The sequence below is a fragment of the Lepisma saccharinum genome, chromosome 23, assembly GCF_977018435.1.
Source record: "Lepisma saccharinum chromosome 23, izLepSacc3.1, whole genome shotgun sequence".
In the NCBI taxonomy this organism is placed as follows: domain Eukaryota; kingdom Metazoa; phylum Arthropoda; class Insecta; order Zygentoma; family Lepismatidae; genus Lepisma; species Lepisma saccharinum.
In genome coordinates, this window is record NC_139251.1 from 65,233,433 (window position 1) to 65,259,886 (window position 26,454).

General features: G+C 36.6%; 1 protein-coding gene across 3 annotated transcripts in view; it reads right to left on the reverse strand.

The window, feature by feature from the left end:
* Nucleotides 1-2,307: 2,307 nt before the first annotated feature.
* The window catches only part of LOC146005298 (uncharacterized), a 76,444-nt gene continuing 52,297 nt past the window's right edge, over nucleotides 2,308-26,454 (reverse strand). For all 3 annotated transcript variants that reach the window (XM_083144427.1, XM_083144428.1, XM_083144426.1), the window contains 4 exons: nucleotides 25,770-25,826; nucleotides 11,433-11,489; nucleotides 3,764-3,814; nucleotides 2,308-2,471 (listed from right to left, as the gene is read on the reverse strand). In XM_083144427.1, the coding sequence (XP_083000553.1) occupies nucleotides 2,443-2,471; nucleotides 3,764-3,814; nucleotides 11,433-11,489; nucleotides 25,770-25,826 (194 nt within the window). In that variant the 3' untranslated portion in view covers nucleotides 2,308-2,442. The remainder of the gene's footprint in view (nucleotides 2,472-3,763; nucleotides 3,815-11,432; nucleotides 11,490-25,769; nucleotides 25,827-26,454) is intronic.

Consider the following 26,454-nt stretch of genomic DNA (forward strand, 5'->3'; position numbering starts at 1 on the left):
TCCATAAGGACAATAGTTCGCTGGAGCATAAATGACCACATAAGGAGAAGAGGTCGCATTAGTACACGAGGTCGCAAAAACACAAGAGATCACAAATAGATAACTGGTCTCAAAATGACAGGTCTCACAAGAACAGGAGGTCACATGAGGGCAAAAATCGGCATGAGGGCAAGAGGTCTCAAAAGGACAGGGGGTATCATCAGAACAGGTGGCCTGCTATGAACAGGAGGTCGCATAAGGAGAAGAGGTAGCAAAATAACAAGACGTCTCAAAAGAACAGGACGTTGCAATAGATTGATTGATTGATTGAGTTTATCTTACATCGCGTTTTGTGCCTCTTGGCTAATTTGCGAAGATGGGGATGAGTGATGAAATGATGAAATTGATGAATGGACATTCACATACAACCAAGCCCGAGCGGGACCCTTGGCGTTACAGCGCGATGTGCTAACCACTAAGCCACAGGGTCCGCCAGGATGTTGCAATAGACAAGAAATAGGAAAAGGTTAGTAGGTCTCATAAGAACAAGAGGGAACAGAAGGACAGGAGGTCTTATACGAATAGGAGATCTCATACTAACAGGGATTCGCATGATTGCAAGAGGTTGCATATGGACAGAAGGTTGCAAATGGACAAGAGGTAGCAAGTGGACAAGATATAGCATAAGGACAAGAGATATCGAAAGGGCAGGAGGTACTATAAAGACAAGATGTCGCATGAAGACGAAAGCCTGCATGAGGGCAAGAGGTCGCATTAGTACAAGATATAGCAAAAGGGCACGATGTCTCATAAGAACAGTAGGTATCATAAGGACAGGAGACTGCATAAGGGCAAGAGGTCACATGAGATAAAGAGGCAACAAAAGGACAGGAAGTAGCATTACAACAAGAGGTCTCAAAATGACAAGAGGTCGCATAAGGACAAGAGATAACAAAAGGGCAGGAGGTCTCATAAGAGCAGAAGGTATCATAAGTACTGGATGTCGTATTAAGACAAAAGGCTGCATGAGGGCAAGAGGTCGCAAGAGATAAAGAGGTCGCAAAAGGACATGAAGTAGCATAAGAACAAGGTGTCTCAAAAGGACAAGAGGTCGCAAAAACAAGAGGTGGCATGAGATAAAGAGGCCGCAAGATGACAGGTAGTAGCAAAAGATTAAGAGGTCGCAAAAGTCAAGTGGTTCCAAAAGGACAGAAGGTCTCACAAGAACAGTTCGCATAAGGAAAAGGGGTGGCATGAGGATGAAGACCGCAAAAGGCAAGGGGTCTCGTAATGACAAGAGGTAGCAAAAGGACAAGAGATCACATGCATGATGGAAAATGGTCGCAAATGGACAGGAAGTAGCAAAATAACAAGAGGTCGCAAAGTCATGAGGTTCCAGAAGGACAGGAAACCACGTAAGGATGTGGTCCCAAAAGACAGGATGTTGCAAAAGAAGAGTAGGTAGCTAGAGGACAAAAGTTCGCAACGTTAGGAAGTCCTATAGAAGGACAGGGGTCATGAAAGGACAAGAGATATGAAAACGACAATAGGTCTCACAATAACATGAGAATGAGGTCTCATAAGGACAAGAGGTCGAATCAGGAAAAAACACCGCACAAGGGTAAGACGTTGAATAAGAACAAGAGATCTCAATAGAAGGAGATCGAATAGGTCAAGTGGTTTCATATGAATTGGAGGTCTCATACAAATAGGACCCATAACATCAGGATGTCGGATAAGGACATGAGATCACTAAAAACAGGTGGTCGCATAAGGACAGGAGGTCGCCATAAGAAAAATAAGGCGAATCAATTCAGGAGGTGGGAAAAGGACAGAATGTAGCCAAACGACAGGAAGTAGCAAAATGACAGGAGATCACACGAGGACAAGAAGTCGCAAATGAACAAGAGGTTGCATGAGGGCAAAATGTCGCAAAAATGAGAAGAGCTTGCAATAGGACAAGAGGTCGCTCACTTGTAGAAAGTTTATTGTGTTTACTTTCTTGTGTTTCACTGCTCGAAGAATCTGATATAACAAGAAGTTCTCTGCAAGCATGCAGTACTTAACTATATTTTACAAGCTATCCACAAGCTATCATAAGCTTCATAGAAGCTCGTGTCAAGAATATCTGTTATGTTGTGAGAAATGTTTGAGTACAAAAGACATTTTGTTATCTATATTTGTAAATGTTTGCAGCCATTCTCTGTCACCAAAACTATAATCTCTATACTTTTACAAGAGTGTAAATTACTGTTTGATTAACCATTTCATTTTTTTGAACATTTTCATTAAAGTCAGTACAGAAATAAAAATTAAAATGCCTAAAAGTATTTTTTAAGTTTTATTACATAAAATAGTATTACATTATTTTACATGGTTTCATGTAGTTCACAACAGCTTGTCTTCTTTGTTTTTTCGTACGTTTCTTCAGTGTAATAACTTGTAGTAGATGAACACTGGCTATCAGCAAGTATCCACAATCTTTTTGGGAACTAAATTACAAATTGAAAATAAAATTCATATATTTATTTACAAAATAATTCTTGCTTACATATGATCTAATAAGCAAGTATGTTTTATCATATCATATTTTTTATGTTGTATTGTTAGAAAAACAATATCACTCGCATGTGAAAGGAAAGATATCATTCACTTTCCTCTTATCTTATTTGTTTCAATTCTATAAAATTTGTGGTCAATTTGTGTTACAAAAAGTAATATGTAGCAATGACAGAAACAGATAAAAGCTTCCTGAGTAAATATGTTGGCTCCAGTGTTTTTAAAAATGTTCTCAACCATTTCTGTAATCTGAACTAAAAGTAATAGTTTCATTTCTGCCTCAGATATTGAACACCTTGAGTGGGTGACTTTCCACCAAAGTTCTGGTTTCAAATTCGGGCAGGGCATTGGCATTTGTGTTTGTTTATTCCTTCATCTATTTCACTTCTCGAAGAACAGTGGGTCTCCTAGTCAATTGCTGTTGACTTGTAATCAGTGTACCCTGAGTTTGATGGATGCACATTGCATAGTGGTTCAGTTCAACTGTAGTCCAGTCCGGATTAAGATCTGAGCATGAATCGGACTTCAAACAAAGTTTTACATTGTCAATAATCTACAGAATGATGCCTAACTTTTTATACTAAATTACCACATAAAAAGCAAAGGATAGTTTATGATTTCTTGTCTGCGCATAAATTTATGTATTAAAAAGTTCCAATTCATTTCGTACAACATAGCAATACATTTTAAAAAGTTATTTTTGATGATGGCTATAATAATAAGATTTTCTAACCTGAAGTGGTGGTTTTAAATCTAATGGCTGTGAGAAAAGTCCATTCACATGTTTTTTTTTTTTTTACCCCGTGGCACAGCCCATTAAGGGCCCGAGCCTACCTACCGACTGTCGACCTCACTCCCACCAGATTCTACTTACTCACTCACTCGAGGTGGGAGATCCTCTAACCAGTTCCGCGGTGACATGTGGTCAGCACGACGAATCCCTAGTCGATGCAGTATGTTTCCATAACCAGGGTACGCTACTCATTCAGAACTCCCCAATTTCCTCATGATGGTAAGTAGTCCTACTGGCCAAAATCTCAGGAGAAAAGTTGTTACACATTCCCCAGGAGACTCGAACCTGCGCACATCCCAAAGCATGACGTCTTCATGATATTAATAATTTTATAACAACACATATTTGTTATTTTTCTACACTAACGATCAATCAGTAATAAAAACTATGTTTGAGAGAAGTAAATAAATGTTTTACTAGTTGCCGATTTACCTTGTCTACCACTTCCAGTTTGGGCTTCAGCCAAGGATGATGCAGAAGATCCTGCAAGGAAATAAGTGGAAAGGAACAGGAATTAAAGTATGCATTCAGTTTTACTCAATATTTCAAATCTCAAACAGCACATTCTTCCTCATACAAATTGCAAAGTTGTTTCATATTTTGAGACCCTTTGAAGTTAAATTTCTTCTTTGCAACAAGTCTGTGAGATGCCACCGTTTTTTTTTTCAAATATTGAATATACACTAAAAGTTTACATTCTATACAAATACATTCTATACGCATTTCGTTTGTGCACATAATTTGGGAGGATATCATGTAACAGAAATTGAGAATTGAAAATTCTCTCCAACAACTTTCAACATCCGCAACATCTCTGTTGTTTTACTTCAATTCAGTTAATGCTTGGTTGGTTCATTGTTTTGTTTTTAGTTAGGTTGTTTGAAACTGAACTGATCAATTTGTAATCAGTCATCACAAATCTGACAATTTAAATTCAGTATTGACAAGTGTTTCTTTAGATGGATATCACCTGAATATTTGATTTTTCCAGCAATTTATTTCAAATGTATCAATATGAATGAATAAATATGCAGAACCATACCTTGAACTTGGAGAATAAACACATTCAGCGTGAAAAGAATGACAACACTCTAACAATAAAAGTAAACACAATTTTGTATATTTTCTGAAATGCGTGATTTACAAGATAATAGGAATCCTTTTTAATCTCATGAAATCAGTTATTTTATCTCTTTTCGGAATGAATCAAAGGAGCACACATTATGGAAAGTTTGAAATAGAAAATTTATTTGTAATTTTTAACAAAGTGACTTATCTAGAAAGGAGATAAACTGTTCAACTACATTTGTGAAATTTCCATGGGAATGTTAACCTATATTTTCTTCAGAAATAGTTGACATTTTAAGTTGTTTTTCTGTTGTTTCTCACTGGTTGATATCCCTAGGGATATTATTGGAACTTGAAATAGAAGAAGAAGAAGGCAAGTTAAGCTACCTTGATATATTGATGAAAAGGAAGAGAGGAGAAGAAATTGAAACCGCTTGGCATCAGAAGAAGTGTGCAGCAGGGGTATTCTGCCACAAAAGAAGTGATGTAAGTGAGGTGACAAAAATAAATTTCATAAAGAATATGGAGGACAGAATAACGAAAATATGCACGAAGGAATGTGAAAAAGAAGGCAAAATAAATAGCCTATGGAAACAGCTGGAAAAGAATGGCTATGAGAAGCAGGATAGACTGGACATAAACAGAAGAACTAAGAAAAGAGGAAGGGGAGAATTGGAAGAGAAAGAAAAAGAGGAAGAGAAAGAAAAAGAGAGAAGGTTTGGAATAAGGAGTATGGGGAAGACCACAGAAAAGATATGCAAAGTGCTTAGGAAAGCGGGCATTAAAACTTACAGGAAGGGAGGGAGAAGCATCTTAGGAATAGCGAAGAATGCAAACAAGAAAAAGGAAAACAGATAAGAGGAAGAGGAAGGGATTATCTACGAAGTAAAATGTAAAGAATGTCAGAGTGTGTACATAGGAGAAACGAAAAAGAGACTGAAAGATAGGTTGAAACAACATAGGGATGATGTACGACTTAAGAGAGAGAGAAATGCGATATTTAAACACACGAGAGAAACAGGACATGACATAGAGTGCGATGAGGCTAAGCAGCTAGGAAGGGAGAAGATGGAAGGAAGCCAAGGAAATAGAGAAGAAAGGTGAAGAAGACACAATGAACTGGAATGGGGGACTGAAGTTAAACAAAGAATGGAAGAAAGTGTTAGAAAGAGTGGAAAGGACAAGAGAGAAAGAGGAGAGGAGAAGGAAGAAAACGAAGGAAAAAGAGCGTGAGATATAAAGCCCAATCCACATTCTATATGGAAGTATATATTTTTAGCCTTTTAGGTGAAAGTACAGTTCACTAGTGATAGCCACATGCTAGAAAGTTCCAAAACAACTTTCTAATAGTCTGGAGGGAGTAATGTTTTGTGTATATATAATGCCCTGTTTTTGGTATCTTGTTACTTTTGTACTTGATACAGAGTCTGATGAAGACCTTGCTAGAAGGTTGAAACGTTACGTTTAGTTTATGTTTTTAATAAAATAAATTACTGCCTTGGTCAGCATATTTATATTTTTTCATAATCATGGAAACAAGGCTTAATGGTGTTATACACATTTGCTACATCCAGTTTTACAAAATTATATTTTCTATTGATATGTTTAGTTCTTGCCTTTACAGTGTTACTTGATATCCAATAAATTGCTGATTTACTATCAGTTTTAACAATCACTGGTCTATTTACAAAATTTCCAACATATAATTCTGATATTAAACTTATGACCCATTTTATATCACACAAACCTTCACATAGTGCAAACAATTCTGCCTCACAAGTAGACAAAGCAACCAAATTCTGTAATTTGCTTGACTGAGTTTCCAACCTTGACAAGATAGCCAATACGAGATTTCGCTTCTACTGCTGTACTCCAACTTGCATTCGTGCATAATGCAAGCTTACCACCTTCACTTGAAAAAATTAATGCATAATTGCACGTTCCTTTCAAATATCTATATACTCTTTTTAATGCTGTTAGATGTATTTCTCTTGAATCTTTACTATACCTTGACAATTGACTCACACAAAAAGCTATATCTGGTCTTGACCCTACAGATAAATACATAAGTGAGCCTAACATTTGTAAGTACTTTGTTTTATCAACTGGTTTTGACTCTTCAAAGTTATGCAAATCTTGGTTCAAGTCACCTGGTGTTCTCACTGGAATACAATCATGAAGTTTATACTTCTTTAATATTTTTGAAATATAATCCTTTTGTGGCAACTGATAACCTTCTTCAGTTACAATTATATCCATACCCAAAAATGAACTTAAGCTATTATTCTCTTGAATTACACAATATTTCTGAATTATTTGCATTATCTTATCTATGCTTTATAGATACAAGGATTACTTTCCAGTCTTTTGAAACCTATTTTGGTGAGAACTTCATTCAGTTTCTCATTCCAACAAAGACCTGATTGTGGTAACCGATACATACTTTGTTTTTATACTCATCTTCCATGAACCCTTCTGGTTGTTCCATGTATACTTCTTCCCTTAAATTATCATATAAATATGCAGTTTTTATATCATAGAGTTTTACTTTCATTTTTTAATGTGCTCCCACAGTTAACAATACACGTACTGATTCCATTCTTATTACTGGTGAAAACGAACTCTCATAATCAAGACCTTCTCTCTGTCCGCAACCAACTGCCACCAATCTTGCTTTTCTTTTGTATATTGTCCCATCCATGTTCTCATTTGTACTAAATACCCATTTGCTTCTTACAACCTTCATGTTCTCCTCTCTGGGAACTAGTGTCCCAACATTATGTGATTCCAATGTTTGCATTCCTTCGTTCATTGCAATCTTCCAATTTTCACTGTATGGTGAACTCATAGCTTCATCGAAAGTTTGTGGTACGATATCTTGTGCAAAATTAGTTTATTTTCTTGCTTTTATCCTCTCAGATCTTTTCACACCAAGACTTTTAAGTTGATCTTAATTTCTTTTCAAATTTTCTTTGTGTCATGTTTTTAACACTTCGTTTGTTTCTCCTCTCTTCCGTCCACTTCTTTTGGCTCCACTGTTTCCACTCATCTGTTTGTATTTCTTCTGGTAGATCTTCAGGTGTTAAGTCAAGAAATATGTCCGGTCCTCTTTCTTCTACCTTCGATTCATGCAAATGTACATTGCTGTTGTCATATTGCTTACTTTCCCTGTCATAATCATGTTTATACTTCAAGTTGTTGAATTCTAATTCATCAGTAAGCCTCTTCTTTTTTTTCATCGAACATACCGCTTCTAGCTTCACGTATTTGCTTCCTTTTCTTCCTTTGGTTGAAATTTGCTTCGACACTTCTTCGGAATGTATGCCACACATCCATATACTTTCATATGTTTTACTGTTGGCTTCCTTCCCGTCTATCTTTCCATTGCAGTTTTTGTGCTACCATCCTTGGTAGGGATACAATTTTTGATGTACGCTGCTGTTGCAACCGCTTCAGCCTATAATTCTATGGGTAACCTTGCATCAATTAACATTGTTCTTCCCATATCTAGTAGTGACCTGTTTGCTCTCTCAGCAATACCATTACTTTGTGGACTGTATGGAACAGTTAACTGGTGATCTATACCTTCTTTGTTAAACAACTCTTGAAATTTACTGTTATCAAACTCAGTACCATTGTCTGATCTTACACTTTTTATACAATTGTTAGCTTCCTTTTCATACTGGTTTTTAAATTTTACAAAATAATCAAATGCCTCATCTTTTGTTTTGAGAAAGTATACAAACACGCTTCTACTCTAAGTATCTACAATAACATACATGTATTTAGCACCCCTCAATGATTATTTTTCTATAGGTCCACATAAATCCATGTGTATCAAATCTAGTGGTTTCTCACAAACATCATTGCTTTGTTCAAAAGGAAGTTGTACAATTTTTCCCATTGTACATGCATCACCCAATCCTAATTTTTCTGAAGATTGCTTAAAATCTAAATTTCTTACCATGTCACTGTCCTTCATTTTATTTAAATATTTTTAATTCAAGTGACCTAATCTTCTGTGCCACATGTATTTTTAATGTTTTACATTAGTTTCCATAGTTAATAGTTTCCTTAATATGACTTACATCTGATCTTTCATAAGTTTGTAAAATGTACATACGATTCTTTTCCTGTGCTTCTGCCACTAACATGCCATTTTTGTCAATTACCCTTGCAATATTTTTGGAAAACAACACTTCACTATCATGATTCACCAAACCTCTAACTCATAATAAATTCAAACGCAAATCAGGTACATACAATACATCATAAATTTGTGTCTGTTGGTACCTTAATGTCACCTTGCACTTTGGCCACCATTGATTTTCCTTCCTCCGCAAGTTGCACTTCACTTTGCACTTCTCTTTTATTTATCAGCCAGTCTTCTTTATTTGTCATGTGAGATGTACAACCATACCTGAACTTTTCTTCTGTCTTCCTGCATGTTGTATACATTGTTAAGCAGCTTCCATGTTGTCTTCGAATGTGAATCCTGTCTGTTTGGTTTTCCCTTCGGTGTTTTAGGGGATGTAGATGTAAAGGTAGACGTAGAAGGTCTGCTAGCTTGACCTTTCCCACCTTGTTTATTGTGCCCACATTCTTTCGAGAAATGTCCTACTTTTCCACACGTCCAGCATCTTCGCACAGCTTCTTTCTTTTTCCAATATTTCTTATCCCGTGCCTTGTATACCTGTTCGGATTTTTGATTGTAGTCCATTTTATGCAACCTAACCTCTTCTTCTTCAATTGTCGCACCCCTTCGTGCTCGTAATACTGGTGCGACGTTTTCATACTTTTGATGAACACCCCGTACAATATGATACACTACTTCTCGTGTCGTAATTGGTTGACCCAATTCAGCACTTTTTGACATTATGTTTCGTGCTCTCAAATCATCTTGAACACTTTCCTTCTCACCCATTTTTGTGTTCTTCATTTCCACGCCGATATATATTATTTTGTCCTGTGTGTTTCACGTGTGAATACGTTTAAGTTCATCCCACATTGTTTTTGCACATGTCTCGTTGATGCACAGTCCACCCTGGTCGGGCGATAAAGTTACAACTATGACACCAAGAGCTTCATCATTTATCTTTTCTGTTGGTTCATCATTAATATTGCGTCCTTGTACAATCCCTTACTTCGCAGCACTGCACTTACCTTTATTTCCCAGACATGATAGTTGCCATTATTCAGTAATTCTATCTTATCCACGTCCGCCATTCTGCTAACTACGCTCTGCTACTACTGTAGTTCCGTTTCTAGAATCTTTAACAGATAGGACGACGCATAAATTAACAAGAACAACTATTTATTACTGCCAAACGGTATGTTACAAAGATGTACAATTTCTATAACGTCTTCACCCCGAGACCGCCATACTACCGACACACAGACTATTCGATCCCGCGTAATGTGAGCATAGCTGCCAGTCCGCAACAGTAGAAATAGTATTTAGAACCAAACCATTTGAACAAACGTTCTATGTTTTTGTGTAAATTATATAATAAATATTAATGGTAATGTAATTAAAATTTTCATATCCTTCAGCTACTAAAATCGAACCCCTCCTATTCTTGATGTCTATCAATAAATTAAAGTAGCACACTCTGACAGAAAGTAATTATAACTCATTAGCCCAAGTCACTTAAAGAAAACCGTTTAAGGAATACAAATAAGCAAATGAATGGAAGTTTCAAAAATTACTAACAACCAGTGGCGTCTCGTCCTTTGGGGCTTCCGGAGCTTAGCCCCTAAAGAAAAACGGACGTATTCACGTAATTATCAATCACCATAACGCATAACTATCACACAGTCTTTTAAAAGGCAATTTTTAACCACGTAAATTCATCGTCTGTTGCAATGGATACGACAGCGATCCTAGCGGCATTGATGTCAATTATCGCTTTCCGGGGCACGTCGCAAAGGAAGGCGTGGCCTACACCCACCTACGCTACAGTGAAGGTCACATGCTAGCAGAGAGAGGAGGGGAGAGTGCAATGGATTTGAGTGTTGATTCGGGGCTACTTCCGTTGTGTCGCGTGCGATCTCGCGTGTTGTTTGTTCTGTAGTGTTTTGGTGGCTTTCATTTGCTATGTTTGAGTGAGTTTGGCAGGGTTGATGTTCGAACACAAATTGATGAAGGACATAGGCTGTCAATTACAAGACACAACGAATTTGTCCGGAAAAATAGGCATATATTAAATAGAATTATCGATTGCTTAAAATTCTGTGGTCGACATGAACTTGCTCTACGAGGACATAATGAAAGAGAACAATCTTTAAAAAGAGGCATCTTCCCAGATGTATTATCCCTTCATAGAAGAGGGAAAACTAAAGAGGGAACTTCGTGTTCTTTATTGTAGTGAAGAGTTGAAAAACATAAACTCTATCAGTAGATTGCATTCATTTTTTATTTAAAATTATTTAGAGGGTACCTTTTCAGAAACAGTAAAAATGACAAACATAGTTTTAATAACTCCAGTGGCAACAGCTGAATCTGAACGATGTTTCAGCACATTGAAGCGTATTAAAACCTGCTTAAGAAATGCAATGGGACAAGACAGACCAAATGCCTTGACACTTGCTTACAATAGAGATAGAATACATTTCAAACATAGAGGGCTTCATCGAAAAAGTAATTACAAAATTTGCTGAGCAGAAGAACAGGAGTCACCGTTCGTAGAAAGGTATGTTTCACAACAATACCTGTTTCTTTTGTAATCATGTGAATTGTCATTATATTTTAAATTCTTTCAAAAAAGTAAGTCCAGTTTTGTAGTCTAGAAGAAAATATATCTATTTTTTGTAATTCATGTGAATTGTCATTATATTTTAAATTCTTTAAAAAAATAAGCCCCGGCCAAATTTGAGGCCACGAGACGCCACTGCTAACAACGTATTGAGACAAGTTCTCGGTTTAGTTCACTTGGAGATTGATTCTCAAATAAATAATTTTGTTTCATATTGATGGGATCAAATATGGATAATGAAAACTACATAAATATTTGTATAGAATTTTATAAATTACCTCCTTGACCTGTTGAAGAAATAGCTGTTGCTATGGCCTTTGCTGCTGCCTGTGCTCCTACAAGATAAGTTTCAGAGAAATTGAGACAATGACGTCTTTCAAATTCGTTACAGAAAGTATGAACAACAGTTCCAAACATATTTAATAGGTTAATGTATTAAGGATATAGCATAAAAACAACAAATGCAACTTTAGACGTATTTTTCTTTAAACCAATGGGTATATATATATACTTCTTATAGTTTTATATTATCAGAGAAGATATAATTTGTCTCGGCTATCTCTGAGCAAATGAATGAAGTCTAGTCTCTGCGCAAGTAGTGATGTGAGACGGCTCCATAAATGAACACGTGAGAGGGAATGAGATTGCATGGAGGTGGAAAGCGACTGCAGTTACCAGCCTTTGAAGCAGCCTGTACTTTTTCGATCTGAACACTCGATTTCCCCCTATCTCTGCCGCAATGCGCGGACTTACTCCCGAGATAGATGGGATAGAGTATAAGTAGTAGTAAATACAATACGGACAGTGCGAGAAAGGAAGAGCATCCCCTCAAGCAGCTTTGCTACACTTAAAACTTGCTTAACATGAGCATATGAGTTTTTGAGCAAGTGTGGAATCTTGTCTAATTCAAGATTTTTGTAAAAATGCCCTCGGGAATTTTTCAGAAACGAAGAGCTTCCTCAGATTGATTTGTTTATACTTGCAAAAGGCACTTCTGTGAGATTGTTGTCTATAAATTTGTTAAAAATATGCCCCTCTTGGGCCATACCTAAAACTACGCCACCCATACATACACACACATACATACACACACATACATACACACACACATACCCACACATACACACACACACATACACACACACATATTTATTTCTGGTTTAAGTTCTTGGATACCAGGCTTAATTTGTTTATCTAATATTAAAACAATGCAATTCTTCTAGAATTGCTCCGTGACTCTCTCATTTCTTACATCATAAACATATGATTTTTCCCCTATGAGAATAACGCTACATATGGTGTCATCAGGTAAAGCCTCATGGAATTCACAGATAATTTTAATGTTTGTTCTGTCATTCACCACAACTTGTTTTCTTTTTGAAGTGTTGATTACAAACATGGGTCTCTGTGTCTTGAATTCATCTGGAGTGTAGTACAGGTCAGTATTGCCAGTAGTGACCCTTTTGAAAGCCGAAAAAGCCTCATATAATTTAAGAAAATCATCCTTGGAAATGTCTAAATTATAATTTTCTCTAGGGAATACCTCATTTCTGCCATTTTTAAGATATATGTTTTTGATGTTACAGTTATCAAATTTACTTGAATTTTTTTCCTGATTGTTGTGTCTTCTAGTCTGAAACAATACTACCACAAAATCAGGCATGTCGTATTGTATGCTAGAGAATGAATTTGTAGCATCAAACTCATAATATGTGCCAGATGCGGGCTTCTGTACGCATTGATATGTATAAAATTGCAGAGGAATCTGTGGATTTTTTATTATATCAGCTTTGTATTTAAGAGCGTAACTGGCCTCATATTCAACAACTGGGATTCTTAGCTCCATAGTCTGAATAATGCATTTGCCTGCATCTGGTAAGGTATTAGGCAGAGCTTCCCCTGTAGAGTTTAATGTGCTGTACCTCATCAAAGCATTGTTATCATTTGCAGCTCTTCTAAATGTAATTCTTAACCCGCCCTTCCACATAATATCTTTGTAATCCGAGAAGAATCCTGGCAACAGGCGCATAGGGAACAGCACTGTGTGGTTCTTAGATAATATCTTATCACCAGCCTCAAATCCACCTATTTTGTAGTAAGAAGCCTCGGTTTTGGATAATTTTAGTGTGGCCAAAGCTGTGGAGGTAATGCCGGGATAATCTACTCTGTTTATAACAACACCATGTTTTCTGATCTCAATTTCAGAGAACAGATGCGGCACAAAATTATCCACCAATCTTATATTTGAATTTGCCGGATAATCTGTTCCATCGAGCTTTACAACATCAAATTTGATGTATAGATCTGCTCTGTGGGGGTGTATAAATCCATCCCCTACATCAAGATCAACCTCAATCTCTGTGTTGGGTTGATTTAAATTTGCAAATGTCCTCCTGTTTGGGGGGAATGATTGTAGCTCATAACTCTCAATATTTTCCATTGTATGTATTTTTATTTAAATGTTAATCTCTATGATAGCAGTTGTTGTGGCTCCAGCAAAATCAACTAATTCTTCTTTTTCATTAGTGACCATCAACTCAATGTAATCTATTCTATTATGGCACACAGGAAAATATAATGTTGGGGATGGATTGTAGATGATGGGCTCCATGAATTCGGAATTAGGTTTGAATGTTGCAATGATGCCGGTTTGTTTGTGAGTGCCTATGCCATTTGATTTGGTGATCATACCCTCAGCCACATTACAGTGAATATTCAGAGTCTCTATGGCTAAGAATTTGGGTATATTCATAGCAGTGTGTTTGATGGCCGGTTCAAGTTTTGTGTTGTTCTCAAATCCTAACAGCTCTCCTATAGTACCCAGATGCACTGTTTCTGTAGCAGATACAATTTCTACTCTGTGAGTGACAGAATTTTGACTTAAAACTACACCTCTGGGTAAGTGAGCATTTAGAGTGGACAGATTATATTGCCCTGGAGTGATGACAATTTTTTGATCCCCTATTGCAATTGTGTTGTTGTGGTGTGTAATATTAGGGATCAGGTACATGCCGTAAAATGCCCTGAGAGCTATTGTTTTGGGATACACTATGTCATCATGCAATTTGAGTTTCAATATTGAATTTTGGCTGGTGAGATGGAATACCCCCATGATGTTTCAGATACCACAAGGCTTTTTGAAAATTTTCAATTGATGGTTTATTTATTTGAGACATATATCTGAGAACAGATAAACACAAATGTCCGCAATTAACATCTTTGAAGTTTTGAAGACGGGCATTATTGTAATAAAGATTAGGTGATTTTAGATATTTTACTAAATTTTCAGGTGGAACACCTCCAAATGAATCAAACACAAATGCCTCATTTTTTAAATATTTAAGATAGCAAATCCAGTGAGTGCCCTGATTTTTGTACTCATCCAAATTAACAATGCCACACTCTTTGTTGAGTGGTTGTTCCGGTAAAGAATCAGACATGTACACACCTCTAAAATGTTTGATGCCCAATGGCTTGATTAAAGCTTCAATATCTTGGTTTGTAAGCGGCTCTTGTTTTTTTTAAACTTATTCATGGCTCTCTTAAAACCTTTGCCTTTTTTCTCCATGGCCAGGTTATGGCGCCTCTGCTCATCTAATTCTGCCCTATTCTTCTTGGCATCTATTACTGTTTTTGCTATGGCGGCTGAACCCCCAGCCAAGCTCCCAACAGCCCCGAGAGCAGCTAAGATGGCAGGGATGGTAAATATGAATCCCCCTGTATGTGATTTTTTTCTTGATTGCTGTAATTTTTTTAATTGGGGGGTACTAAGCAACAATTTCATACCATGGCCCTTTGCAAGACAAGAGCTTTTTTTCTTCCGCTGCTTTTTGGTCAAAAGACTGTCAATAGTTTTAAGAGATTTGAGACCTGCATAAGGTATTTGATACATAACACCCTTGGCCTTCATCCTATGTTTATTATATACATATTCACAACCCCCACCCCAGTTTTTGTTTGGTGCTCATAGCTATGGTGGTTCCCAATGCTGCTATTTTTTCACTTAAAGAAGCATCTTTGCTTACAAATCTACCAAATGCAGCCTCTTCTAATTTCTTGTCTGCAACATGTCTCTTGTCAAGATCAGAATGTGTGTTGTATGCTATGTCATGGTCTCTACAAGCAGCATCTAGGGGATTAACACCAGGATCCCCTCTGTTTAATCTATGATCCAATTTTGTACCGGGACCACAATATTGATAGCCTGGAATATGTAGTTCAAATGGCAGCTTGTTTATAATGTCATTAACCAGGCCCCGACCCTCAGAAACATTCCAAAATTTAGGTGGTAGAGTATTAATAATTTTTATGAGATATCCAATGCCCTTAGGGTCATTCACTATAAAATTAGACAATTTGGTGCTTATCATGTCCATAATTCCAACCTTTTCATTGTAAAAATTGTGGTTGCCAGCATTTTCCTCCCCAGCTATCACCAATAACCTATCTACAAGTTTCCTGACATCATCAACCCACACAAATTCTTTAGGCAGGGTGTTGTATTGTTTGATTCCACTGCCAGTCTTTATCTGTGACCATATGGGCTTGATTAAATTATTGTATTTTGCCCCACTGCTAGACTTGACTCTTTTTTGTGTGGGATCATTGTTCTGGTATAGAGCATCTGATTTTATTAATATTTCTTTGTAATGCTCATAATCTTGATCTGTATAGCTGCCAGGCCTTTTCCTAGTCATCAGTTCCCACAATCCAGGTGTGCCGGGGTACTTAACAAAAGCACCTTTTTCTCCGAGACGAGATTCTGAATAAACAATTATATCATCCCCCATAAATGTTACTCTGAAATTGCCAATTCTATGAATAATGCTGCCATCAAGCTCTGTGTCAGCATATAAGCCAAATACCTCATCTTTGTTGTCTTTAGGTGTGCTTAAATATTTTTGAGCAAGAAGACCCAATTCAATAGGATCCTGACTAGCTTCAATTCTTCTAGGAGCAACAGGACTAGGTGTATGAATACTGGAAAGTGGGGTGAATGGATAATCTAATATGTTCCTAGCAGCTACAGGTACAAGCTCTGTGATCAAATCTTGATTTTGCTCTGTAACAGTTTTGATATTCTTACCTAAATTATTAATAGCATCAATGACGGGCTGTTCTGTTTGTTTGTGTTTTTCATAAATTCCACGGTTCTCTGATTTCCATCCCTTAAATCTTTTTACAAGATAATCTCTTAACTTAAGATCATCAATGACTGGTCGTTTCATGGTTATTTATATATGTTTCAACGTCTAGAAAATCGTTGATTTTATTTCTGTATTTGCCGCTACTGGGTGTTCTTGTCATATCAATAGTGACAAACCCATAACTGTCCTGGTTCCAGCACCTGCTGCAAAATTTGGAAAAATCATTGTAGCTCAAGTCCCCACCTACATATTCATCATGTATGTGTTTGAGGTTGGTATGGTCTTGATGAAACACACATATAAAATTGCTGTTGTCTCGGATCAGCTGCTTCGGTATTTTAGAAAAAGTCTGTGCCAGGTAGAAGCAATCGATGTTTTTGTGTCGGCCCTGTGTAAAGAAATTTCTAACCTTGTTTTGATTATCCAGTATAATGTCATCAAACACAACAACAGAATTATCGAGACATTCATCAAGTGGCTTAACATCTGATTCAAAAGTGGCAATATCCAGTCCATCATATAGCTTCATCAGCTGCTGATATTTTAATTGTTCCAAGCTCTTAGAGAAGACATACAAGTGCCTGTTTTTCCAGTCTAACCAGTTGGGTGCTAATAAAAAATTATCAACTACTAGTGTAGTTTTACCACAAGCAGATGGCCCAACAATAAGACACCTAATATTATCAGGCAGCAAGTTGCCATTTCTCTTATTCTGTTGTTCAGGTTCTGGCAGCCTTTTTATAACATCCCAGGTGCTCATATTATCACTTTGTCTGCATCGATCCAGCTGTTTTCCGGATGACCCAGCCATTTGACAAATAACTTGTTGCCTTTTCTGCGGATGATTTTTTCTATGAGATATGTGTCAGGCTGTTTAGTTTTGCTGAGCTCTTGTTCATAGAATCTGCCTTTGAGAATTTCTCCTCGGTGATCTTTTATTATATATGTGTTAAGGGTCCCGGGTTTAACTTGAACCACTGTAAATAATTCAGTGCTCCAGTTTCTCGTAAAGCCTCTCTTGAATAAGTGCTTATATTTGCTGATTCTTGCTTGATCACCCACCCTGTATTTGGCCCTTCTTGTTGTTGGCTGGTATCTAGGATAATAAACAGTGCTGATCAATTTTTGCTCATCAGATGAAGTTACTTCAGAGGGCTTCATGTTGATTGTGGAATGGACAGAGTTGTTATATTTATGTAGAAGTTCTGGAAGAATATTAATCCATTTATAATTACCTTGAAGTGTAAATTGTTTATACATAAGATTTTTTAAGGTTCTGTTGAATCTCTCTACAATTGAGGCTTTGAGGTCACTGTAACTCGAGTAATGTTTTATTGCCCGGCTTTTAATAAATTGTTGGAACACTGAATTATAAAATTCTTTGCCATTATCTGTTTGCAAATAGCGCGGGGATCTTCCTGAATGATTGATGATTGTCCTGAAGGCTTCTGTAACACATGCCCCAGTCTTGGATTTGAGTGGCACAGCCCAGGCAAATTTTGAAAATGTATCTATGACAGTGAGTAGATACTTGTAGCCCTTGTTGATTTTGTCTAAGTTTTTCAACTGTCCACTTGCCATTTCAATCAAGTCGCTCTGCCATAAATCATCTATGCCCTTTGTGACTACTGGGAGTCTCTTATAATTATGTCGGGCCTGTCTGTGTAATTCATCAACAACTAGACATAATATGTAAACAAGAATATTGCAACTATGGGGTGTTCAGCAGCTGATACTGCAGGATTTTCTAAATATAATTTGTCCCCTATTTGTATTTTAAATTCCAGAGTGCCATCATCTTCAGTATAGGCTGTTTCTAATGTATTGGGGTCGGTAAAATCCTCCAATTCTACACTGGTGACTTTTGGTTTGTTGTCAGCATTTGTTATTGATAAGGTGGGGTAGTGATGTGCCTGTGGTTGATGCCAATATTTGATCTTGATTGGTCTCAGTGTGCCCCCAACAAAAAACTGGTAATAAAATTGTGCAGGGGACAGCATATATATTTTCCCACCTGGTGTAAATGGTGAATCATATTCTTTGTTGGGGATGCTGTACAATTCAAGAATTACTGTATGTTTTGGATTCTCGATTATGCCTGTTATTTCTTTTTCTGCTGTAAGCAATCTGCTTGTTACAGATTCAAGATGCTCGTTGATGGTCCTAACAACATCATCGTGGCCTGGCTTAATTTTTATGTCCACAATAAGTTTCTTGTATTGTTGCACAATCTCTTGAAGCTGGGTGGCAAAAACAGACAGAGCATTTGCTTGATTGGATTCCATGGTTCCTAGCTCTTGCTTGATATTAGCTACAATTTGTTGCAAATTTTCAACAACTGCCAATTTTGAATTTTGAGCAGTAAGATCATGGACCTGTCTTCTGATATCCTCAAACAGGGCATGCAGTTCATTAATATGTTGATTTGTTGGTAGAGTGGCCACTGTCTGAGTGAGTTGTTTGATCTCTGCTTGGATATTCTTGATATCTTCCGATTTCAATATCCTATTCACTGCCCTCTTAATATTTTTAAGTTCCTGTGATGTGGGAAGATTTGATACTGTATTTTGCAAAAATTCAAGTGCCAATTTCACATTGTTTAATTCAGAAGCATCAGCCACATTTTGCATAGCATTTTGGAGCATAGCTATATCTGCCTGAGAGGGTGTGGATTGTTGTAAAATTTCAAGCTTTGTTTGGATATCATCGATCAAGTGATGAAAATGAGATAGCTCAGATTCGGTGTTGAGGTTTTCAAGCTTTGTGATCTGTTGCTGGACACTGACAAGAGTGTCTACAATACCGGGCAATCGGGATTCTAGTACATTTGCCAAATCACTTTGCACTGCTGCTATTGTACCTTCAAGATGGGTTATGGAACTTTGAATTTTTCCAAAATCTTCATATGTTTCAAGTTGCAGCTTGATGTTGGCTACACTCCGAGTTATTGCATTCAAAGCATCAGAAGATGGCAAGTTGTTCATAAAATTTTCAAGTGTCTCAATTTTTTCTTTAACCTCGGCTATGGCATTGTTCAGGGGGTCTAGATTAGGTATCTGGAGTGATTGAATCTGTTCTTTTAGAGTGGAAATCACTAGATCAAAATCTTCTTGTGATTTTATGCTTTTGACAATTGTTTGGAGCTGTGCCTGGACATTATTTATCTGCTCTTCCAATTGTTGTTTCAATTGCTCGGAGTTGGTAGCCTGGGTCTTAAATTTGGCTTGAAGAGCTGCTACAGCTTCTTCTAAACTTTGAAAATTATCCAATGTTGCCAAATCAGTATATTTCTGAAGCAGCACTTTGAGTTCGGAATCAATTTTAAGAAGAGGGTCCATGCATTGTGATTGTAAATTTGTAATTTCTAATTGAAGACTGGCATTGAGTGTGGTCTGTAAAGCTTGTAAATCACTTCTTAATTTCTTGACTCTGACATCAAGCATCAGAATCTCATCACTGTGATCTTCATGTCTTGTATGGCCAAATATATCATTAGGCATTTTCTTTTAGTGGTTATTTATTATAGAGTATCTGATTCTTAATTCTATAAAAAAAGGTATAAGCTTGTCATAAGATCCAGGGACCTCAATATATAAGCAGTCACCAGCAGAAACAGTATAAACAGTGCCAGAAATCATGTTTGAGTGCTTAATTCTATAAATATTTCTCCCTACTGAAATCTTGACATCACCCTCAGGGGTTGTAATAAATTGCAATTGACCACCTACAGGTAATTGGTAATGATTTAAATTATTGTTAAATATGTACAATGTTTTACCTGTTTCTTCATCATTATCTGTAAGTATGCTGTTCAGATGAATAATTAACAAGCCACTCAGTTTAGACATTACAGATTGTAAATCAGGAGAGGGTTGTGGTGTGGGCAGGTCCATAATAGCCTGTTTTTTGAACCCAAATAAGTTCATAGGCATGTTTATTTATTTCAAATCATGCTCTGTAATTGGGCATTGATTCCCATTTTTCAAATCACAATGCCCCCAAGGTAAAGTATGTATGCCACATGATAAAATGCATCTCTTATCATCATGTGGGTCCAGGGCCACTTTTGTTACAATATTGCTAGTCAGCAAGTGATTCTCACTCTGAATTCTATTTTCTGATGTTCTAATTGAATTCTGTGATTTGATGCAATTTTTATAATCTTCAAATACAAGCTCTTTTTCAACAGTAACTCTGCCAATGCCCTTGGCCTTTTTGACAACAGCGCCACTACATGTTTCAAAACTGTACATCTTGGCTCTTAACCCAGCAAATTCCACAATAACATCACCAAGTGTCTCATCTTTTAACTTGCCAGGCACCTTTTTGTTGTGGGGTTGAATTCTTGTATGTTCACTGGTATCAAAGTATTGAAACAATTCAGGCTGTGACATATCTTGATAAACATCTTCTGTTTGAATTTCAAGAATAAAACTATCCGTGTCCATGTACAATAATTTTACACGATCACCATAAAAAGGTTTCAGCACGTCATAATACAATATTAACATATGTAATTTGGACAATTCCAATATCACAGCCCCTACATAAATAGGTTTATCAAACTTGATTTTAGTTTTCATCATGTTGAAAAGTGCCATGTACTCATCATAAATTCTTCTGTAATTGAAGTTGGGCTTTGCAACCAATTTTTTGCTCAGGCTGGGGTCAGTAATTATTTTAACATCGGTATGTTTTCTGACATTTTCAATTGTTTTGCCATACACTGAATTCACCATCAATTTAAACAAGCTCTTATCAAATTGGCTCTTTGCAGATGTTCGAAGCTCCGTGTTTGTATCAATGTATGGTTTCAACCATTCTGAGTGCCTGAACCTCAAAACTTTTCCAACTTTGGTCACTTGAACACCATGTTTCATCAGGAACTGGAGGTTTTTATAATATATGACATAACCCTGTTTCGGCTCCAGGGTCATCGTGAGCTTCTTCTGTTTAGAACCAGGTGAGCACTGAACCTCGGGAATTGGGGGCAGATCAGAAAATTTATTGTGTAAATGATCTGGAAATATCAGTTCAGTCTCTAAGAAGAGGCCATATTCACTGTCATCAAAATCCTGAAGATCCTCAATATTGAAATCTTCTACCCACTCAAGCCCTGCATATGGCAGTTTATCCATCATAGCGTGACCATAGAGGTTGTTTGCATCTACATACGTTATATAATTTGATGGCCGTGCTGGATCATAATCAGGCATATACTTGTTATTTGCTCTGGCATATCTCTGGGAACATTGCACCATCCCCCCTCTTATACATTCCTCCATAAACAGATACTTTTCTTGATCGTGGATCAGATCCAATTGCATTTTAGTGTTCAAAAACATTGCAGCCCATGCTAGACCAGGGGCACTGTAAAAATACACTGGGTCCAGTCCATAATTTTGCATGGAAGATTTTCTGAATGCTTGCAATATATCAGCTGAGAGGGTGACATCAAGTTTCAAATAAGCCATGTGGTAATCACCAAATGTCTTGCATTTTAAATTGTTCCACATCAACTTGGCATGGTGATAATCTTCATCAGTGATTCCAGATCCTCTGATTTTGCTGTAAAATGCTTCTTGTGGTGGCAGGGAACACTCATCAAATTTAGAAAAATCTGTAACATAGTCATATGGATATACACCCTTCCGCCTAATTAATTTCAGGTCCTGATTTGGAAACAATACACGTGTGATTTTCAAGTCATCATCAGATAATTGAGAGGCCAGTGTAGCCAGGCTAGCAGGTAAAAATCTGTAAGAATCAAGAAATCTTATGTGAATAGGAACACCATCAACTTTAATTATCTTGCTAATAGATATATATTTTTCATCATTTTCAGCTAAAATATTTAAATTCTGCTTCTCAAACCCCTCGTACCTGATCAGATGATGGAAATCATAATTGGATGCTCCATGGCAGAATATGGGGACAAATCTTGGTCTCTTGATCTTAATATTACAGCTATTACACAGGGCCTGTTTATATCGACCATCTGTATGAGAATGGTGTTTCACCTTGATATTTGTATCTGAAAATTCACAATCACATACCGGGCATTTTTCTGCATTGTTGAAATCTTCAATCTGTTCCTCTGTTAAAGGCAACATAGGCTTTGATATTAATAAGATGTTAGATGCTATGTCACGGCACATATTTTCCATTCTATGTGCAAATTCTTTGATGGCATCTTCTCCCATGTATGAATCTATTTTAATAACAACACCATCCTGTACAACCACATAACAAAAGCTGGAAGGTTCATGTTGCTGGTATGGTGTAATTGATGATTCTTCTGGATCTGGGCTACAGAATGCAATAGGTTTGAGGTTCGATTCGAAATCACAGACAATATATGCTGGGTGTTCCAACAAGGCTTCATACTTTTTGAATTTGCAATTTTCACTTGGATTGGGCATCACCATATGAACAGGTTTATGGTTGCCACAGTATTTCAGATGCTCAATTAACTTGTTTTTTGCAATTTCTGCATTCACTTCCCGAACCCCCTTCACTATTTTTTGACCATCAAATACAGTCAAACATCTTCTGCACAACTTGAATATTGTATGAGTTTTGTCTAGTTGCGTTCTCACTAAAGCTTCAAGACTGTGTATCAGAGTGTAATGGTATGTATCATCCCCTTCAATTAAGAGCAGATCAATCGGAATAGCAGATTCATCATCAATTGTACTGATTCTGAGAGGTGCTATCGGACAATTGCCAGTGGAACAAATAAATACATTAATAGATAATTGTTTGCCATTGATGTGCTTGGCCCTTTTTTCAAATTTATCAATATTCTGAACTGACATTGGATATTCCAAACCCTCCATTACATCGTCAAAATCGTGCTCATGTTGTTTGTAATAAGTTATTCTCTCAGGATTCCTTGAAACTGGATACAAAGCAGCTAATATACACCACAAAAAGCATTTCTGGTCGGCATTTTTTATATTGACCACGGCTCTTTTGTTTTTGATATTAGCAGGCAAAGGCACATAAGTGGATCCTTGTAATGGAGTGAATTCAGAAATATTAACATATAACTTGTGTGATGAACCGCATAGGCTCCATCCTGACTCTTTTGCTGCAAATTCAGAGTGTTTAATATTCAATTGATCTATCAAATTGCTTATTATTTTGTCTGAATTTGCATTTGAATATACCGGTACAGTTTCTGTTATGTGGGGCTGTGTAAATTTTGTGCCGTTTGGTTTCTTATATTGTACAAACAATTTGAGGGAGAGCTTATAAGAGCCATTTTGTGCATTAAGAATTGCCTGCAGATTAGAATTTATACTGTTTAAGAAATTCTCAATGCCGCATCTTGGCTCTGATACAAACCGGTGATCCCTTAATTGGCCGTTAAAACTGCTACGGATAGGTTCATGGCGTGGCTGTTTTGCTGCTCTGGCATTAACAGGTGCTTCGTGCTTTCTTTTCAGACCAGATGTAGATGGTTGAGAGGGCAATGCTGATGACTGTGCAGAGCAAGTATCTTTATGTTTATATGTGAAATATTCCATGTTATATTTTCTATTGCATTTGGGGCAAATTTTTGTGGGAGTTTTGTATTTGTCTGGATTACAAATTTTTTGATGTCTGGCCCAATTAGAGCTAAATATATTTTTATTGCATTGATTACAATATTTTTGATTCGGCATTTTTGCTGTTGTTTATTATATACAATTTCCTGGGTTTCAATTCAAAATTCTATACTGGATAAAAATATCAGTTGGGCTTCAGCACTGTACTTTGTGTGTATGTATGTGTGTATGTGTATTAATATTTTTGGCTTTGGTATTTATATACAATTTCTTGGGGTTCAAATGAAAGCTTTATGCTGGATCAGTTGGGGTTCAGCACTGTACTTTGTGTGTGTATGTATATATGACCTTACTTGTGTTATTCCGCCAATCCAGCAATGGTGAAGAATCTGCACTGTGCCCTGGCTTTTATAGTTTTACAGAGCCAATAGAAACACTGTGGGGGTACATTCAGAAACATGAGCTATTCTCTAACATTTTTGCCGAAGTACTTTCTTCTGAATGTATCCCGTTTTTCTGCTGAGCGTGCATGCAATCGAGATCGCAGCGCCTCCACGCTTAGGGGAGCGGAATTGTCTGGAACTAATTTGTAAAGGATCGCTGCTCCAAATATTGATCGACACGCCGGTGCTGGGCTCGAAATGAACTGATCGCTGTGCAGAAAGTATCGATCCCGCCGCTTTGGGGCCGTCATGCGCACATATTGTTCAAGTATTGATTTTATACCCTCTCGGCGCATGATTTTATATATGAACAGATTACAACAAAGAAACTGAATATAACAAATGCAAAATATCCTAGTTTCTATTCAATCCTTTTATCTGAATTGAAGAAACCAACAATTCACATATCCCCATACCGCCATATGCTTGTCCTATTATTTTACTAATAGGCAATGTTCTTGAGGAGTCCTAATAGGCAATGTTCTCAAAGAGGCCTAATAGAACAAGATACAGCGGTATGAGAAATATGTGAATTGAAAATATTTTAGTAATATACGACGTCTAAGAAAAGGAATATTCAGCTCCAAAGTACTTTGTCTAATGCTTGCTACCATTTCCCTATTACTGGCAAAAGAAGTTAAAAATGTTGACATAATGAAAAAAATAGACTTGTTCCCAAGTGTTCACCGAGTTCAGGCATTTGCACATAGATGGCTCTGTTGTCACGGAGCAATTCTAGAAGAATTGCATTGTTTTAATATTAGATAAACAAATTAAGCCTGGTATCCAAGAACTTAAACCAGAAATAAATATGTGTGTGTGTATGTGTGTGTGTGTATGTGTGGGTATGTGTGTGTGTATGTATGTGTGTGTATGTATGTGTGTGTATGTATGGGTGGCCTAGTTTTAGGTATGGCCCAAGAGGGGCATATTTTTAACAAATTTATAGACAACAATCTCACAGAAGTGCCTTTTGCAAGTATAAACAAATCAATCTGAGGAAGCTCTTCGTTTCTGAAAAATTCCCGAGGGCATTTTTACAAAAATCTTGAATTAGACAAGATTCCACACTTGCTCAAAAACTCATATGCTCATGTTAAGCAAGTTTTAAGTGTAGCAAAGCTGCTTGAGGGGATGCTCTTCCTTTCTCGCACTGTCCGTATTGTATTTACTACTACTAGTATAGGTGAATTACTTCCACCAACTGATTCTTAATATTCCCTTTTGGTATATATGGTATGGAAAACAGGACAGAGTATATTGAGCCTTGAGAAAATGGGTATACATATTTGCAGTGTTTCTTTTATGAATTTGAGGAATTTTATAGCTACCAGAAATATTTCCTATTTGTTCATCAATTAATGATAATATTTTCTATTAAACGATTAAAGTAGAAATGTATAAAATACAGTTTACAATGCGGAATGAGCGATATAACAAAAAAGATAAAAATATTATCTTCTGATATTTACCTGAATTGTTACTTGTTGCAAGGGCTTGGGCTATAGCTTTCGCTGAAGCAGTTGATCCTGAATTAGAAAAAAATGGACAAAGACTTAAGAATAATATTAAGAAAATTAATTAGTACCTAGAATGTTGATATTTTGAAAATGGAATCAAGCTGAGAATCCTTATATTTTCAAGAAAGTTTTCACATGATCTCTAATCACATGTTTGAAATAGAGATCGTGAAATATCATGAGAAGTTTCTGGTTGTTTGTTGAAAATTGCATCTCATTTTATGAGTATGTTCAAATAGTTAATTTTACCACAACATTCTAATCTACCATCCATTTATGTTGCAATATTAACATTCAATTCATTCGTAGTTGTATTTTATATATTCTGGAAGTGTAGAAGTGTAGAATATGGACATTGAGAAGAGTTTTTTTAACTTTATTTAAGTTTGATCATACATTTATTTGATTTCAAGGTTTATTTTGGTTATGATGGTTAATTTTCCTTTAAGCGTAGAATAGAATTAATTAAGAATGCAAATTTTTACAACATTAACACAAAAAGCCAACAAAATTACACATTATAGGGAAAAATAAACGAGATCCCTACTAATACCAGGTTCTATTCTTACAATATGAATTTAGATTATTTTTATGTCATGGAAATAATGTTGAAATTATTAAACGACTCTTGCTACAT